Source organism: Coturnix japonica, chromosome 18, assembly GCF_054131305.1.
Source record: "Coturnix japonica strain WE chromosome 18, WE-NBRP24, whole genome shotgun sequence".
Classification (NCBI taxonomy): domain Eukaryota; kingdom Metazoa; phylum Chordata; class Aves; order Galliformes; family Phasianidae; genus Coturnix; species Coturnix japonica.
In genome coordinates, this window is record NC_140680.1 from 3,148,373 (window position 1) to 3,166,887 (window position 18,515).

Sequence of the window (18,515 nt, forward strand, 5' to 3'; positions counted from 1 at the left end):
ATGCTGTTCTCCTTCAAAAGCTGGCAGCCCGTGGCTTGGATGGATACACTCTCGGCTGGGAAAGGAGCTGGCTGGAGGACTGGGCCCAGAGAGTGGTGGTAAATGGAGTTAAATCCAGTTGGAGACCAGTCATGAGTGGTGTTCCGCAGGGGTTGGTGCTGGGGCCTGTCCTCTTCAACATCTTTATTGATGTCTTGGATGAGGGCATTGAGTGCACCCTCAGTAAGTTTTCGGATGAAACCAAATTGGCAGGAAGCGTCAATCTGCCAATCAAAAGGCCCTGAAGAGGGATCTGGATAGGTTGGAGAACTGGGCCAAAGCCAATGGGATGAAGTTCTACAAGACCAAATGCTGAGTCCTGCACTTTGGCCACAACAACCCCAGGCAGTGCTATAGGCTTGGGGTGGAGTGGCTGGAGGTTTGCGTGGAGGAAACGACGTGGGGGTGCTGATTGATGCTCAGCTGAACGTGAGCCGGCAGTGTGCCTGGGTGGCCAAGAAGGCCAACGGCATCCAGGCTTGCATCAAGAACAGTGTTACTAGCAGCAACAGGGAGGTAATTGTCCCCCTGTACTCGGCATTGTGCGGCTGCACCTCAAGTACTGTGTTCAGTTTTGGGCCCCTCACTGCAAGAAAGATATTACGGCCCTGGAACGTGTTCAGAGGAGGGCTACGAAGCTGGTGAGGGTTCTGGAGCACAGGCCTTATGAGGAGAGGCTGAGGGAGCTGGGATTGTACAGCCTGGAGAAGAGGAGGCTCGGGGAGACCTTATTGCTCTCTGTAACTTCCTGAAGGGATATGACTTAGCTGGAAAGTATCGGCAATGGTTGGACTAGATGATCTTCTAGGTCTTTTCCAACCTTGATAATTCTGTGATTCTGTGATTCTGTGAAGTCTTAACAGCTAAAACACAGCTGTAACCTCTGGACTCTTCCTTTCTGCACCTCGTTTGCTCTTCTGCAGAACTCTGAAGTGAGCCAGCTCACCCAGCAGATGAAAGTATGGCTGAGAGTTCTGCCACTTGGCAGAATGACCCTCTTGCTTACATCCCATGGGTGTCCAGTGGCTTTGCCATAACCCGCTCTGGACTCTCCTTTTCATGTACACTCAAGACCTTGTCTCCAGTTGATAGAAAGCACTGTGGGTTACTCCCATGCAAGGAAGAGGGATCGTGTCTTACTTTGGCCCCAAGCCCTTCCTCTGCTTGAGGGATTTGTAAGGTTCATCATTGTGCAAAGCCACAAGTGTTGACTGGGCTGGGGCTCTGGCTGAAGCTCTTCCCACACTTGTAGCACTGGTCAGGTTGCTCTCCTGTGTGGATGCGGTGGTGGTTAATGAGGTCAGAAGTTTTCCCACAATCATCACATGAATTCGGAATTTTCTCCTGGCACGCTTCCTTGCTCCTTGGGCCTTCATGCTGCTTTTGACCTGTACTGCAACCCGGGGTGTTCCTCGCCCTCTCTCCCGGACAGTTACCCAGTGGCTCCATGAAGTGCTCTCCTTGTTCTGGGCCCCCTTGGACATCTCTTCTGTTATTTCCCCACAGAGACTCCACCCCACTGCCTTTGGGCCGCACCACTTTTCTGCAGATTTTCCTTTATATTTGTGATCCCATCTCCTGCTGGATGTCAGAGGGAATCTAGAAATAGCATATAGTGCTCAAAATGTTGCACGGAGATGGCTTTTGCAGGCCGTCACCTTCTCCTTCCCTCCACCACCTCACCTGGGTGGAGGTCTCCTGTCACAGCCTCCAGGCTCTGTACATCTGGGATCCACTTTTAAGGAGGGAGATCGCCTTAGGTTTAGGGGCTGGAACAGTCAAATGACAGAAAAAAAAAACGCTGAAGGAGTAACCTGTGTGATGTCTGGGTGCTGGAGCTGGTGGCACCATGCCGTGCAGCAGCACAAGGACTGTTTGCAGGGAGCTCATCCAAACCCTCCAGGCTGACACCTGTGTGCCTGCAGTGAGTGTGGGGCTTTTTGCAGAGTGCTGAGCACACTAATCCTTTCTGAAACTCACGCTCCTCTGTGCTTCTTTTGTTGTTGCTGCTGCGCTGGTCAATAAGAAACTGCACTGCATTTCTTCTATGCCCTACTTGCAGAGGCTCATACTGCACAGCCATAGGTGCCCTCATAACACCTGTGGGAGGTAGATTGTGTTTTTGCAGCGAAGCAAGTGCTTCTGGTATGAAGAGTAAGCCTTTGGTGTGGGACCAGCATTTTCTGTATGTAGCGTAGGCCTTTGCTGATCCTTTTCATGAAACAGTAAAGCTGTGAGCTGAGTCATTTCTCTTCCACTAGTTCAGGGAGCACTGACAGGGGTAGATTGTTTTTCTTCTACTAGTGGGGCAGTTTAGCACGGGTAGGACAGAGTAGAAGAATAAGATAAGGCAGGTGTGCAGGGACAATGGAGATCCTAGTACAGAACAAAGTCAACGTGCCTTAAGAAAAATTGTCCACCTGTTTCATCTTACTGTGCAAAAAAAAAACCAGTTTGGTAACCAGGTATGGAAACGTAGCATAGCCACAGCGTCGGGCAGATTGTGAGCCTGAGACGCTCAAGCAACGAGCGAGTGCCAGGAGAGCATTACCTGCGTCAGGTTTAGAGTATATAACGGGATGGATTGCACTGATCGGCACGCAATTTCTCCCTTGCCAACAGGTGGTGTGCTCCATTATTGCAATAACCAATAAACTTTGCTGCTACCACTAAGATCCTTGCCTCACCCCAAAATTTTGACTTTGAGAGTTTCTCACACGAGGAGGTGGAGCAAAGCATTTTTAATGATAGTAACAGCTCCCGCATTTTATGGTGCAGTTTCCCTGCCCCCAACAGGCAGATTTCAGACACACTTCCAACGTTTGGCAGATTATTCCTCTATCTTTGCCATCCAGCTGAGCCTCCATCATCAGCTGCTTTCTGCCTCTTCCCACTTATGCCAGTAATCACGAGACAAAACTTCAGGGAATAAAGGCTTTGTTTGGACATCATGTAAGCTCATGTAAGCGTTCGCTGACTTTCCTCCTCATCCTGCCATCTCCACTAATTTGGCATTGCAAGAAGTGGCAAATGTGTTTAACTCGGTTCTGTCTAACTGCAGATGAAGAGCTCTTACTAACACAAAGCAGGCCAGAGGACCAATTTGGAGGTTACTAACGTGATGTAATGAAATGTGAGAAAATTAAACAGGGACCTGATTACAGATTTGCAGATGACAAGATTCACGCTAACGTGATAGGAGGACATCTGAAATCAGTGTACAGATACTCTCATACACAAACATACAAACACACAAAAAATGTGGAAAAGTAAAATATCTACATGTCCACGGGTGTGAAACAAATATGTATCATTAAAACAGATAAATAAGTAGGGAGATGGATGGAAGAAGAGCAAGCTGGCTTCTGCTGACAGTTTGCATCTACTTGAGTTTACAGCAAATACAACAGGCCGCCATTCCTCATCAGGTGATAATCGAGCCTGACTCCAGTGGGGTGACTTTGCCCTGGGCTCCACTGGTAGACAGCCTGGAGGATTTGGCAGTAGCTGAGAGGCATCCCAACCCGGAGGAGATGCCGGTCAGAACCTCCACCACCTCTCTGGGCAGCCCGTCTTAGTGCTCCCCTAGCCTTGCCATAAAGAAGGTTTTTTACATGTTTGCATGGAACCTCCTGCATTCAAGCTCTAGGCCACAGCTCATTGTCCTAAAACTACACACCACCAAGAACAGCCTGGGCTCATTCATTTTCCTCCCATTTCCCTTCAGATATTTGTAAATATTAATACTTGCTTGGCAGCTCTAGTTATAGGGTCTGAGACAATTGAGATCTGACAGGCACTTTTCCATACCAGCCCCCTTGGATGCCGAAATCTTCTGGTTCTTTCCACCAGCTGTGCGAACACCAGAACTTGCTGGACTTACAAGTTCCACACTACCCCTCTTGGGCAAGCCTGTATCCTAAAAAGCTGGTGGGGGCATCTCTGGTTGTCATTGAACGAGGGCTAGTAGTCTACCTCGCTGTGAACTTCCAGCCTTTTCAGGGGGGTGGGTAGCCCAAACCAGCTCACACTGGCATTGTGTTGAGCAGAGGCATCTGTTTTACTCTCCCATTTTCAACAACAGCAGTCTATTCTTCTCAGCGTTGTTTGGCAGCAAGTTTCCGTGGACTCTGCACTCTGCTTTTGAGCTTCCATGTCTGCAAGCATCTTGTCCTTCAGCACGAGTCCACTCCAACGATGTGAAAAGGCTGTTCTCACAATATGGAAAGGCTGTCATCATGATTCAGGAGACAGCTAGAGCTGGGGAATGGATGCATGATACCTTGACTCTGAGCAGCAAGGAAATGAGGAGAACAGAATGCAGACACCGCCAACTTGTACCAGTTCAAAACTGCTTCAAGACTTATTGCAAAGTCTCAGCAGGAAAATGTATCACGTCATGTATTCAAGAAATGTATTCAAGAACAAGAACAGTGTTGGGATTTTTGTTAATTTTATTGGGTATTGATAGTTTGATTGGTTTTAAAATACAATGAGACTAAGTAGTTATACTGTCAGCCACCTCAGATTGTTCCTAAAGGAGCTGATCCAAATCCTGCTCACACTCTACTTGAACATCATTTGGAGCAGGGGGTAGTCTTGCAGATGAATTAATGCTGGCATTTTGACAGGATGTTGCTACATTATGGAATCTCCACATCCACTTAATCGTCAGTGTCCAGCAGGAGATCCCAAAGCTCTGGAGGCATCGTTGTACCCAGTTCTGAAACTTCCGCAATCAAATTGAAAGTATTGGTGATGCTTGTGCTGGACAACGCAGGGTTAAGGACAAATGCTCTGCTGCTGACTCTCTGTTCTCACTTGCAGGGCCGTCCTCTTTCACAGCTTTAAGTTCACGCTACAGGCCTTCAAGATGTGTTAGAAGACATTTTGGATGGCAGAACAGAATCATAGGATCATAGTCTCGTCCGAGTTGGAATGGACCTGAGGGATCATCGAGACCAACACCCCGGGATTCGAGCCTCTGTGCTGCAGAGCGGCACTTCTACCACTTGCGCCACAGGGGTGATTCGAACCCAAGGCCTCCAGTGATGCAACGTGGCATCCTTAACCAAAGCGCCACCGGAGCCACACTAATGGCATGGTATCGTGGTTGTTGTTGTGATCCGTGTATGGCTCATCAGGATTCTCTACTACTGCCTCTACCATCTCCATTCTTCTCTCATCTCCAGCTGGAACAGCCTCACTGTCGGTATCGGGATCAGCTTGTTCTGCTGCTCTCTCGTTCCTCATGCATGGTCTGTGAAAATGAGTTTCAGAAAGCACTACTCACTGACAGGAAATAAGGAGAAACTTGGAAAGCTTTGCAACGTAAAGTTTGGCTGTCCAGGATCCTGGCACCACAAATGCTTCCTTGCCAAACGCAGCAATAAAGTGTTTGGGGGAAAAGCCAACTCACCGGTATTCTTTGCATATCCATATCACAGCACCACAGGCCAGCACCAGCACAGACATCAGAACACTAAACATCACCATCACGAGGCGCTTTCGCGCAGATCTGTGAACAGCAGCCATTGTGCTTTTCTTGGCATTCATCCCTGGAAGAAACAAGACAATGTCCCAAGTTACCTTCACCTGCATTACAGATAATCCCTCAGTGTGCTTCATAGGCCCAGGAGATTGTCTTTTTCTACATTGGGAGCCTCTGCCCCTGGTGCCTAAGCATCGGGGACAAGAAAGATTGCTTCCACCTCTCATTGCATAGGGAGAGGCTGCACAGAAACTACCCGTGTCTTCCTCTGGGCTGAGGGCTGGGGCTGTGCTCTGGGCTCTGGGTTTTGTCTGTGAGCAGCACTGCAGAGCAGATTCCCTCACACTTTCCCCAGTTCACGCTTCCTGAGCTCTCCCGCAGGACACCCCCCCTCAGGCTGAAGGTCGGGCTCCAGCCAGCACAAGGCACAGCCGGAGCCAGCCCAGGGAAGAAACACATTAGTGACACTGGATGGCCACGGGACAGAAATTACCTGGCATGCTAGTTGTCGGCGCTGCCTCTGTTACACTGTCTGAGACTGGCTGAGTGGGATAGCTGTCTTCCTGCAGTGCATCCTGCTCAGTTGGCTGTTCCGTTCCTTTAGAAAGAAAGCAGGACAGCAGGATTGGATTGGATGTGTTCTCATCAGGAACCAAGCTACTCCAGTCCTGAGCTCAGGCAAAATCTGTTGCTCCCAGCCCCCCAAAGCCACTACAACCCCCTCTGTTGCCCAAGGGCATTTGGTCCCTCCCAGGAAATGGAGGGTGCCGACATTCTCACACTTCCTGAGGAATCAGCTCCTACGCAAGGCCCTCACACACTGTGCTGTGAGCATCACCAACCATCACGTTCCACCCACTACAGACAGGCATCTGCAGGCTGAAATTCAGGCTCCAACAGAAGCGCCTTCTCCACCTCATTTCCAGCAACAACAAAGGCAGCCATCCCTGCTCGGGATGCTCCTCCTGCCTTCAACTTGCTCAGCTCCACAGAGGGCTTTGTACAGACAGAAGCACAGCACTCGACAGTTGCTGCCATCTGGGTGCCCATGTCTGCACAAAGCCGCTCTGACAAGTCATGGTCATGCTGGGGGAGCAGCTGTCTCTGGGTCTTGGCCGGATGCAGAAGTGGCAGCAGACCAGCTCTGGTGCTTGACAGCACCTGCAAGGCGTTACGTGGAACACCACCGCAGCATGGCTCTGAGAGATCCCTTCCTGCTCTGCAGGCCAGAGCTTATCCAAACATCTACATCAGACCTCAGCTTCCCAGGGCTCATGGCGAGCAGACTGAAGTATACTCACCACGCTCTGCCTTCTCCATTTCCTTCAGCAACTTCTTTAGCAGACGGTACGAGCCCTGGGAGTATTTTCCTCTTTCGGATTCGTCCTTTACTCCTTCCAGACCTAAACAGAATGTGTCAGGTTAAATATCATGTACATGAGCTTTTGAAGACCAGTGGTGAGTCAGTGGAGTCAGTAACAACAAAGTACTCACCACTGGGATTCCAGCTGGGCTCCAGTACAGGGGGAAAGCGAGGATCGGGCAAGGCCTTCCCTGGGGGCACTTCTGCAACCAAAGACCCATGAAAAGATTCAGTCATACACTACAGCATCACGGAATAGCGAAGCATACAGGGGATCGTGCCATGAAATGGCACTGAAATGGGCAGTGAAAGCTCTCTAAGGAATTACAAAACCATGACATACCCACGCGATCTGCCAGAGTTTCGGGCCCGGAACCTAGAGGGGAACCTGGATCACCTCCTCCAGTCACATCTGCAAGGAAACGCGGGACAGAGCAACTCCCATTAAACATCCTTCCAGTCAGAATGACACAGGATGCAGTTAAAGCCGGGGATTCCTTCCCAACACTCTTCTCTCCCTTCCACAGGGGAGCACTTTGGTAACAGTTCCTGGGCGCCTGCAGGGGCACCTGGAAGTGAGCCCTCTTGGAGCTCACCCCCAGCTCTAAACTCAACTGCATGGGCTGGATTAAACTTAGGCTTTGGTAAGCCACTGCTTGGTGACACAGCTGCAATCAAGGACAGAGGGGAAACACTCCCATGGCATGTGCCCATCTCTTCCATAGTGACCTGCATTGATGGAAGGGGCTCAGGTAATGACATGGGGGGAAAGTTCCAAAGTTGCAGAGAGGCCAGGTGTCCTGCTGGCTGCTGTTCCACAGCTTTCCAAATACTTTCTCCAGGTCATGGGAAACTGTTCTCAGAGACCTCATGGAAGAACATTCGGCCCCTTGACATTTTCTTACTGGGAGACCTTGGAGATACAGAGACAAAGCCAACACAACGCAGACAGCACGGAGCACCAAGAAACGATGACCATCCGTGCTTCTCAGGGAGAAGAACCCGCTGGCTGGTGAAAAGCAGGATCCTCACTGAACTATCCCAGACAAATCTACAAACAAATGAAGCCTGGTGACTTACCTCTGGCACCCCACTCAGGTTCATAGACAGGATTCCATTCTGCTGACTCACCAGCAAAGCCTGCAGGCACAAGTGTGATGAGACACAGGTGAGGAGAGCTTCCACTGCATGTGGGGGCCTCCTTTTCCCTGAGACACCTGTAGGGTCTGGCGGTGGCAATGACACGGCCCAAATACGAAGGTCTGGGCTCTCTCAGATGAAGAGGGGCAGTGGTAACCTTCCCATTGGACTGTGGCAGTTCTCCCAGTAAAGAAATACTCATGGTCCATCTGTGCAAGCCCTTCAAAGCACAAACAGACTTGGAAGACCTTGAGAGGATCTGAAGTCAATTGGCACCCAGCTCAATGATGAGAGCATGAAGGTTTCTGCATTCTAGGAGACAGACACAACTTACCTCTGGGTTGTCCCACAGGCACACGCAGAAAATCCGGATCCAAACGATCATCCGGAAAGGGAGCACCAAGCTCATCATCTAGAGTCAAGAACAGAGGAGAAAAGTTCCAGTTGCATGGTGTGATCTCTTTCTCCCTCAGTAACTGGATGTGGGTCGTGGAACGGGATGGGAGAAGGACTCAGGTCACGATTTCCAAAGTTGCAGGGTGGCCAGGATGACCCGCAGGCTGGCACCTGGCAGCGTACAGAGTACTCTCTGCAGGCCGTGTGCCACATCCCTCACAGACCGCATGGAAGAAGGTGCAGCCCCTCGGGGGTTTCTTACTGGAAGGCCTCTGGTGTAGAGGAAGGTCACACTGAAGTGCTGGAGGAAAGCTCACCTGCCCCTTCCTCTGGGCTGTGGGCCGGGGCTCTGTGTAGAAACTGGGATTCATCTACAGGGAGTACCATGAGCCTGGAGCAGAAATGCTCCCGCTTTTCCCAGCACACGTCTCTGAGCTCTCCCCAGGCCCCAGGGAAGTGTGGCACAGGGCTGTGGGGACACGGCCTGACTTCTTGCCCCCAGTGCTACTCAGTTTGGGTTCCATCTCTGCCCACCTACCTGCTCCTGGTGCTCGCCACGGAGCAGCACAGGCCTCCTGGAAACACATGGCCATCAGTAAGAGAGGGAGCACAAGGCGGGAAGGGGCCATGGCCCCACACACTCGCACCATGCTTCCAACACCACCGTTGCAGCCACAGTGAGTGTCGCACAGAGAGAAGCCTGCGGCACTAGACAGTGTCAGAGCCAGGCCTTGTGAGCTCACAGCACAGTCATCGGGTGGGCCATTGTGAGCTCACAGCTCCACGATTCCGGGTGGCGGCTCCCTGCAGGCTGCAGCTCTTCTGAAAACAGGGAAGTACAAGGGGAAAGGAAAAAGAAGTAGTTCTCTAACTCTTTATGCAACTATACATGGTGTGTGCCAAAACATAAGGGGGCACTCAGAAATTAAATGATTTTGCAGAGGGAAAGGAGAGGGCGAAAGCCTTCCTTTCAATGCTGAACTGCCTTGAGTATATGAGAAAATTTAAATAAAAAACGGAAAAAAGAAACCCCTGCAAAACAGAGAACACCATTTCTGGGGTTGTTATAGGAAATGGGGAGACTTATGACAGATCCAGTGGGACAGGACCTCATTGGATGCATTTTAAATGAAAATCACCCCAGCTCTTGGTTGGGCTGTTGCCCTCTATTGCTGGGGATCCCTGACCCCCAGGCTGCTGGCTTTCCACCCATGCATCCTTCCTTGGAGCCAAGCGTGCCTTTCCCAGCAGCAAGCAGCAGGGTTGGAATCAGCACCAAAACCAAAACCTCCCTGCGCCTTTCCCTGTCCTTTTTTCACACATTGTCTTTTAGTTTCAGAAAATAGGGTCAGACCCCAATGCAACAAGAGCTTTGGGACAAAGCAGCTGCTTTATTTTCCTCCTTCCCTTTCTTCATCTACACCCCACAGAAAGACCATTTGCCTGGGCAACCTGCTCCAGTGTGTCGCCAACCTCTGTGTGAAGAACTTCAACCTAGTATCAAATGTAAACCTCCCCGTCTCAGTTTAAAACCATTCCCCCTTGTCCTATCACTATCCACCCTCATAAACAGCCGTTCCCCCACCTGTTTATACGCTCCCTTCAAGTATTGGAAGGCCACAATGAGGTCTTCCTTGTAGCCTTCTCTTCTCCAAGCTAAACAAGCCCAGTTCCAGTTCCCAGTGGTGCGCAATGAGCTCCCAGCTCTGGACATACCTCTTTCTGCAGTCAAGGCACTCAAAGAGGCTCTACATTGTATCGCTTCACTGGGGTCTGGTAGAGGTGGAGCTGCAGCTGAAGCTCTTCCCACACTCCTTACTGACCGGCTTTCTTCCTCCCTGGTGACTTCTTGATACAGCTGAGGTTTCCTTTGGGTCCTCACCTGCTGCCCCACAGTAGATGGGTTTCTCTGGCGATAAGAAAAGGTGACTTCCCCCTTCATTTCCCTGCACACAGGCATGGCCAAATTGTGCCACTTGGCAGAATGACCCTCTTGCTTACATCCCATGGGTGTCCAGTGGCTTTGCCCCAACCCGCTCTGGACTCTCCTTTTCATGTACACTCAAGACCATGTCTCCAGCTGATAGAAAGCACTGTGGGTTACTCCCATGCAAGGAAGAGGGATCGTGACTTACTTTGGCCTTAAGCCCTTCCTCTGCTTGAGGGATTTGTAAGGTTCATCACTGTGCAAAGCCACAAGTGTTGACTGGGCTGGGGCTCTGGCTGAAGCTCTTCCCACACTTGTAGCACTGGTCAGGTTGCTCTCCTGTGTGGGTGCGGTGGTGGTTAATGAGGTCAGAATTTTTCCCACAATCATCACATGAATTCTGAATTTTCTCCTGGCACGCTTCCTTGCTCCTTGGGCCTTCATGCTGCTTTTGACCTGTACTGCAACCCGGGGTGTTCCTCGCCCTCTCTCCCGGACAGTTACCCAGTGGCTCCATGAAGTGCTCTCCTTGTTCTGGGCCCCCTTGGACATCTCTTCTGTTATTTCCCCACAGAGACTCCACCCTACTGCCTTTGGGCCGCACCACTTTTCTACAGATTTTCCTTTATATTTGTGATCCCATCTCCTGCTGGATGACAGAGGGAATCTAGAAATAGCATATAGTGCTCAAAATGTTGCACGGAGATGGCTTTTGCAGGCCGTCACCTTCTCCTTCCCTCCACCACCTCACCTGGGTGGAGGTCTCCTGTCATGGCCTCCAGGCTCTGTACATCTGGGATCCTCTTTCAAGCAGAGAGATCACCTTTGGTTTAGGGGCTGGAACAGTCAAGTGACAGAAATTATTTCCATGATTCTGGCAGAGCTGCTTGTCCAACAGCCTTACTGTGCGTCCCTCCCCACAGTTACGGCCTATATGACGCTGGCCCAACACACACCAGCTTCCTTTGGAGCCCAGAGTGCCCTCCACATCTCTAAAAAACATGTGGAGAGATTTTCTTTAGAACTCCCATTAGGATGTTTTGTTTCATCTTTTCCAAGTTGCTCAGTGCCCAAGGCTTCAGAAAGTTGTATGGGAATTGAAGGAGAAGGCAAAAAAAAATGCTGAAGGAGTAACCTGTGTGATGTCTGGGTGCTGGAGCTGGTGGCACCATGCCGTGAAGCAGCACAAGGACTGTTTGCAGGGAGCTCATCCAAACCCTCCAGGCTGACACCTGTGTGCCTGCAGTGAGTGTGGGGCTTTTTGCAGAGTGCTGAGCACACTAATCCTTTCTGAAACTCACGCTCCTCTGTGCTTCTTTTGTTGTTGCTGCTGCTCTGGTCAATAAGAAACTGCACTGCATTTCTTCTATGCCCTACTTGCAGAGGCTCATACTGCACAGCCATAGGTGCCCTCATAACACCTGTGGGAGGTAGATTGTGTTTTTGCAGCGAAGCAAGTGCTTCTGGTATGAAGAGTAAGCCTTTGGTGTGGGACCAGCATTTTCTGTATGTAGCGTAGGCCTTTGCTGATCCTTTTCATGAAACAGTAAAGCTGTGAGCTGAGTCATTTCTCTTCCACTAGTTCAGGGAGCACTGACAGGGGTAGATTGTTTTTCTTCTACTAGTGGGGCAGTTTAGCACGGGTAGGACAGAGTAGAAGAATAAGATAAGGCAGGTGTGCAGGGAGAATGGAGATCCTAGTACAGAACAAAGTCAACGTGCCTTAAGAAAAATTGTCCACCTGTTTCATGGTACAGTGCATAAAAAGCAACAGGTTGGTAACCAGGTATGGAAACGTAGCATAGCCACAGCATTGGACAGATTGTGAGCCTGAGACGCTCAAGCAACAAGCGAGTGCCAGGAGAGCATTACCTGCGTCAGGTTTAGAGTATATAACGGGATGGATTGCACTGATCGGCACGCAATTTCTCCCTTGCCAACAAGGGTTGTGCTCCATTATTGCAATAACCAATAAACTTTGCTGCTACCACTAAGATCCTTGCCTCACCCCAAAATTTTGACTTTGAGAGTTTCTCACACAAGGAGGTGGAGCAAAGTATTTTTAATGATAGTAACAGCTCCTGTATTTTATGGTACAGTTTCCTTGCCCCCAACAGGCAGATTTCAGACACACTTCCAACGTTTGGCAGATTATTCCTCTATCTTTGCCATCCAGCTGAGCCTCCATCATCAGCTGCTTTCTGCCTCTTCCCACTTATGCCAGTAATCACGAGACAAAACTTCAGGGAATAAAGGCTTTGTTTGGACATCATGTAAGTTCATGTAAGTGTTTGCTGAATTTCCTCATCATCCTGCCATCTCCACTAATTTGGCATTGCAAGAAATGGCAAATGTGTTTAACTCGGTTCTGTCTAACTGCAGATGAAGAGCTCTTACTAACACAAAGCAGGCCAGAGGACCAATTTGGAGGTTACTAACGTGATGTAATGAAATGTGAGAAAATTAAACAGGGACCTGATTACAGATTTGCAGATGACAAGATTCATGCTAACGTGATAGCAGGACATCTGAAATCAGTGTACAGATACTCTCATACACAAACATACAAACACACAAAAAATGTGGAAAAGTAAAATATCTACATGTCCACAGGTGTGAAACAAATATGTATCATTAAAACAGATAAATAAGTAGGGAGATGGATGGAAGAAGAGCAAGCTGGCTTCTGCTGACAGTTTGCATCTACTTGAGTTTACAGCAAATACAACAGGCCGCCATTCCTCATCAGGTGATAATCGAGCCTGACTCCAGTGGGGTGACTTTGCCCTGGGCTCCACTGGTAGACAGCCTGGAGGATTTGGCAGTAGCTGAGAGGCATCCCAACCCGGAGGAGATGCCGGTCAGAACCTCCACCACCTCTCTGGGCAGCCCGTCTTAGTGCTCCCCTAGCCTTGCCATAAAGAAGGTTTTTTACATGTTTGCATGGAACCTCCTGCATTCAAGCTCTAGGCCACAGCTCATTGTCCTAAAACTACACACCACCAAGAACAGCCTGGGCTCATTCATTTTCCTCCCATTTCCCTTCAGATATTTGTAAATATTAATACTTGCTTGGCAGCTCTAGTTATAGGGTCTGAGACAATTGAGATCTGACAGGCACTTTTCCATACCAGCCCCCTTGGATGCCGAAATCTTCTGGTTCTTTCCACCAGCTGTGCGAACACCAGAACTTGCTGGACTTACAAGTTCCACACTACCCCTCTTGGGCAAGCCTGTGTCCTAAAAAGCTGGTGGGGGCATCTCTGGTTGTCATTGAACGAGGGCTAGTAGTCTACCTCGCTGTGAACTTCCAGCCTTTTCAGGGGGGTGGGTAGCCCCAACCAGCTCACACTGGCATTGTGTTGAGCAGAGGCATCTGTTTTACTCTCCCATTTTCAACAACAGCAGTCTATTCTTCTCAGCGTTGTTTGGCAGCAAGTTTCCGTGGACTCTGCACTCTGCTTTTGAGCTTCCATGTCTGCAAGCATCTTGTCCTTCAGCACGAGTCCACTCCAACGATGTGAAAAGGCTGTTCTCACAATATGGAAAGGCTGTCATCATGATTCAGGAGACAGCTAGAGCTGGGGAATGGATGCATGATACCTTGACTCTGAGCAGCAAGGAAATTAGGAGAACAGAATGCAGACACCGCCAACTTGTACCAGTTCAAAACTGCTTCAAGACTTATTGCAAAGTCTCAGCAGGAAAATGTATCATGTCATGTATTCAAGAAATGTATTCAAGAACAAGAACAGTGTTGGGATTTTTGTTAATTTTATTGGGTATTGATAGTTTGATTGGTTTTAAAATACAATGAGACTAAGTAGTTATACTGTCAGCCACCTGAGATTGTTCCTAAAGGAGCTGATCCAAATCCTGCTCACACTCTACTTGAACATCATTTGGAGCAGGGGGTAGTCTTGCAGATGAATTAATGCTGGCATTTTGACAGGATGTTGCTACATTATGGAATCTCCACATCCACTTAATCGTCAGTGTCCATCAGGAGATCCCAAAGCTCTGGAGGCATCGTTGTACCCAGTTCTGAAACTTCCGCAATCAAATTGAAAGTATTGGTGATGCTTGTGCTGGACAACGCAGGGTTAGGGACAAATGCTCTGCTGCTGACTCTCTGTTCTCACTTGCAGGGCCGTCCTCTTTCACAGCTTTAAGTTCACGCTACAGGCCTTCAAGATGTCTTAGAAGACATTTTGGATGGCAGAACAGAATCATAGGATCATAGTCTCGTCCGAGTTGGAATGGACCTGAGGGATCATCAAGACCAACACCCCGGGATTCGAGCCTCTGTGCTGCAGAGCGGCACTTCTACCACTTGCGCCACAGGGGGGATTCGAACCCAAGGCCTCCAGTGATGCAACGTGGCATCCTTAACCAAAGCGCCACCGGAGCCACACTAATGGCATGGTATCGTGGTTGTTGTTGTGATCCGTGTATGGCTCATCAGGATTCTCTACTACTGCCTCTACCATCTCCATTCTTCTCTCATCTCCAGCTGGAACAGCCTCACTGTCGGTATCGGGATCAGCTTGTTCTGCTGCTCTCTCGTTCCTCATGCATGGTCTGTGAAAATGAGTTTCAGAAAGCACTACTCACTGACAGGAAATAAGGAGAAACTTGGAAAGCTTTGCAACGTAAAGTTTGGCTGTCCAGGATCCTGGCACCACAAATGTTTCCTTGCCAAACGCAGCAATAAAGTGTTTGGGGGAAAAGCCAACTCACCGGTATTCTTTGCATATCCATATCACAGCACCACAGGCCAGCACCAGCACAGACATCAGAACACTAAACATCACCATCACGAGGCGCTTTCGCGCAGATCTGTGAACAGCAGCCATTGTGCTTTTCTTGGCATTCATCCCTGGAAGCAACAAGACAATGTCCCAAGTTACCTTCACCTGCATTACAGATAATCCCTCAGTGTGCTTCATAGGCCCAGGAGATTGTCTTTTTTATTCACTGGGAGCCTCTGCCCCTGGTGCCTAAGCATCGGGGACAAGAAAGATTGCTTCCACCTCTCATTGCATAGGGAGAGGCTGCACAGAAACTACCCGTGTCTTCCTCTGGGCTGAGGGCTGGGGCTGTGCTCTGGGCTCTGGGCTTTGTCTGTGAGCAGCACTGCAGAGCAGATTCCCTCACACTTTTCCCAGCTCATGCTTCCTGAGCTCTCCCGCAGGACACCCCCCCCCAGGCTGAAGGTCGGGCTCCAGCCAGCACAAGGCACAGCCGGAGCCAGCCCAGGGGAGAAACACCCCTGCAGGCTCCTGCCACACAGGATCCCTTTCAGCCAAAAGGGCAAAGCTCACAAGTCTCTGGGAACTGGGAGCGGTGGGAGCTGAGCAGTGTCACAGAGCTCTGCACGCACTTTCTCTGGCACGCTGCTGAACAGCTCTCCAAACCCCACTGAGGTCAGCCATACTCAGAGAGCCTGGCTTCTTTTACATGTGCTCTGTGCTCACACTCTCAGCTTTGGTGCTGACCTAGTGTACAGGAGCAGGCAGGAAGAGCCTGCAGGCACACAGTGACTCTGATTAGTGACACTGGATGGCCACGGGACAGAAATTACCTGGCATGCTAGTTGTCGGCGCTGCCTCTGTTACACTGTCTGAGACTGGCTGAGTGGGATAGCTGTCTTCCTGCAGTGCATCCTGCTCAGTTGGCTGTTCCGTTCCTTTAGAAAGAGCAGGACAGCAGGATTGGATGGGATGTGTTCTCATCAGGAACCAAGCTACTCCAGTCCTGAGCTCAGGCAAAATCTGTTGCTCCCAGCCCCCCAAAGCCACTACAACCCCCTCTGTTGCCCAAGGGCATTTGGTCCCTCCCAGGAAATGGAGGGTGCCGACCCTCTCACACTTCCTGAGGAATCAGCTCCTACGCAAGGCCCTCACACACTGTTCTGTGAGCATCACCAACCATCACGTTCACCCACTACAGACAGGCATCTGCAGGCTGAAATTCAGGCTCCAACAGAAGCGCCTTCTCCACCTCATTTCCAGCAACAACAAAGGCAGCCATCCCTGCTCGGGATGCTCCTCCTGCCTTCAACTTGCTCAGCTCCACAGAGGGCTTTGTACAAACAGAAGCACAGCACTCGACAGTTGCTGCCATCTGGGTGCCCATGTCTGCACAAAGCCGCTCTGGCAAGTCATGGTCATGCTGGGGGAGCACCTGTCTCTGGGTCTTGGCCGGATGCAGAAGTGGCAGCAGACCAGCTCTGGTGCTTGACAGCACCTGCAAGGCGTTACGTGGAACACCACCGCAGCATGACTCTGAGAGATCCCTTCCTGCTCTGCAGGCCAGAGCTTATCCACACATCTACATCAGACCTCAGCTTCCCAGGGCTCACGGTGAGCAGACTGAAGTATACCCACCACGCTCTGCCTTCTCCATTTCCTTCAGCAGTTCCTTTAGGAGACGGGACGAGCCCTTGGTGTATTTTCCAATTTTGGAATCGTCCTTTACTCCTTCCAGACCTAAACAGAATGTGTGAAGTTAAATATCATGTACATGAGCTTTTGAAGACCAGTGGTGAGTCAGTGGAGTCAGTAACAACAAAGTACTCACCACTGGGATTCCAGCTGGGCTCCAGTACAGGGGGAAAGCGAGGATCGGGCAAGGCCTTCCCTGGGGGCACTTCTGCAACCAAAGACCCATGAAAAGATTCAGTCATACACTACAGCATCACGGAATAGTGAAGCATACAGGGGATCGTGCCATGAAATGGCACTGAAATGGGCAGTGAAAGCTCTCTAAGGAATTACAAAACCATGACATACCCATGCGATCTGCCAGAGTTTTGGAGCCGGAACCTAGAGGGGAACCTGGATCGCCTCCTCCAGTCACATCTGCAAGGAAACGCGTGACAGAGCAACTACCATTAAACATCCTTCCAGTCAGAATGACACAGGATGCAGTTAAAGCCGGGGATTCCTTCCCAGCACTCTTCTCTCCCTTCCACACGGGAGCACTTTGGAAACAGTTCCTGGGCGCCTGCAGGGGCACCTGGAAGTGAGCCCTCCTCACCGCCAGCTCTAAACTCAACTGCATGGGCTGGATTAAACTTAGGCTTTGGTAAGCCACTGCTTGGTGACACAGCTGCAATCAAGGACAGAGGGGAAACACTCCCATGGCACGTGCCCATCTCTTCCATAGTGACCTGCATTGATGGAAGGGGCTCAGGTAATGACATGGGGGGAAAGTTCCAAAGTTGCAGAGAGGCCAGGTGTCCTGCTGGCTGCTGTTCTACAGCTTTCCAAATACTTTCTCCAGGTCATGGGAAACTGTTCTCAGAGACCTCATGGAAGAACATTCAGCCCCTTGACATTTTCTTACTGGGAGACCTTGGAGATACAGAGACAAAGCCAACACAACGCAGACAGCACGGAGCACCAAGAAATGATGACCATCCGTGCTTCTCAGGGAGAAGAACCCGCTGGCTGGTGAAAAGCGGGATCCTCGCTGAACTATCCCAGACAAATCTACAAACAAATGAAGCCTGGTGACTTACCTCTGGCACCCCACTCAGGTTCATAGACAGGATTCCATTCTGCTGACTCACCAGCAAAGCCTGCAGGCACAAGTGTGATGAGACACAGGTGAGGAGAGCTTCCACTGCATGTGGGGGCCTCCTTTTCCCTGAGACACCTGTAGGGTCTGGCGGTGGCAATGACACGGCCCAAATACGAAGGTCTGGGCTCTCTCAGATGAAGAGGGGCAGTGGTAACCTTCCCATTGAACTGTGGCAGCTCTCCCGGTAAAGAAATACTCATGGTCCATCTGTGCAAGCCCTTCAAAGCACAAACAGACTTGGAAGACCTTGAGAGGATCTGAAGTCAATTGGCACCCAGCTCAATGATGAGAGCATGAAGGTTTCTGCATTCTAGGAGACAGACACAACTTACCTCTGGGTTGTCCCACAGGCACACGCAGAAAATCCGGATCCAAACGATCATCCGGAAAGGGAGCACCAAGCTCATCATCTAGAGTCAAGAACAGAGGAGAAAAGTTCCAGTTGCATGGTGTGATCTCTTTCTCCCTCAGTAACTGGATGTGGGTCGTGGAACGGGATGGGAGAAGGACTCAGGTCACGATTTCCAAAGTTGCAGGGTGGCCAGGATGACCCGCAGGCTGGCACCTGGCAG

At 50.2% G+C, this 18,515-nt stretch overlaps 2 protein-coding genes across 2 annotated transcripts; both read right to left on the reverse strand.

Moving 5' to 3' along the window:
- Positions 1 to 4,477: 4,477 nt before the first annotated feature.
- Positions 4,478 to 8,235, reverse strand: LOC146757908 (uncharacterized). The gene is made up of 8 exons (XM_085519408.1): positions 8,191 to 8,235; positions 7,974 to 8,033; positions 7,237 to 7,561; positions 7,025 to 7,096; positions 6,832 to 6,933; positions 6,024 to 6,128; positions 5,459 to 5,597; positions 4,478 to 5,299 (listed from the first exon to the last, which is right to left on the reverse strand). The coding sequence occupies exons 1-8, from the start codon at positions 8,233 to 8,235 to the stop codon at positions 5,107 to 5,109; spliced, it is 1,041 nt and encodes a 346-aa protein (XP_085375534.1). The 3' UTR covers positions 4,478 to 5,106.
- A 5,873-nt stretch (positions 8,236 to 14,108) lies between these two features.
- LOC146757909 (uncharacterized) lies at positions 14,109 to 18,058 on the reverse strand. The gene is made up of 4 exons (XM_085518710.1): positions 16,746 to 18,058; positions 15,941 to 16,045; positions 15,097 to 15,235; positions 14,109 to 14,937 (listed from the first exon to the last, which is right to left on the reverse strand). Exons 1-4 carry the CDS (start codon positions 16,762 to 16,764, stop codon positions 14,745 to 14,747), a joined length of 456 nt encoding a protein of 151 aa, XP_085374836.1. The 5' UTR covers positions 16,765 to 18,058; the 3' UTR covers positions 14,109 to 14,744.
- Between the last annotated feature and the right edge of the window lie 457 nt (positions 18,059 to 18,515).

Coding starts and splice junctions, on each gene's coding strand:
- LOC146757908 (XM_085519408.1), bottom strand. CDS start 8,235: ATGAGTATTTCTTTACTGGGAGAACTGCCACAGTCCAATGGGAAG. Junction 7,562..7,973: donor ACCTGAGTGGGGTGCCAGAG/GTAAGTCACCAG, acceptor CCTTGATTGCAG/CTGTGTCACCAAGCAGTGGC. Junction 7,097..7,236: donor AACTCTGGCAGATCGCGTGG/GTATGTCATGGT, acceptor CTTTGGTTGCAG/AAGTGCCCCCAGGGAAGGCC.
- LOC146757909 (XM_085518710.1), bottom strand. Junction 15,236..15,940: donor GCCGACAACTAGCATGCCAG/GTAATTTCTGTC, acceptor TGTTGCTTCCAG/GGATGAATGCCAAGAAAAGC. Junction 14,938..15,096: donor TGGATATGCAAAGAATACCG/GTGAGTTGGCTT, acceptor TCATTTTCACAG/ACCATGCATGAGGAACGAGA.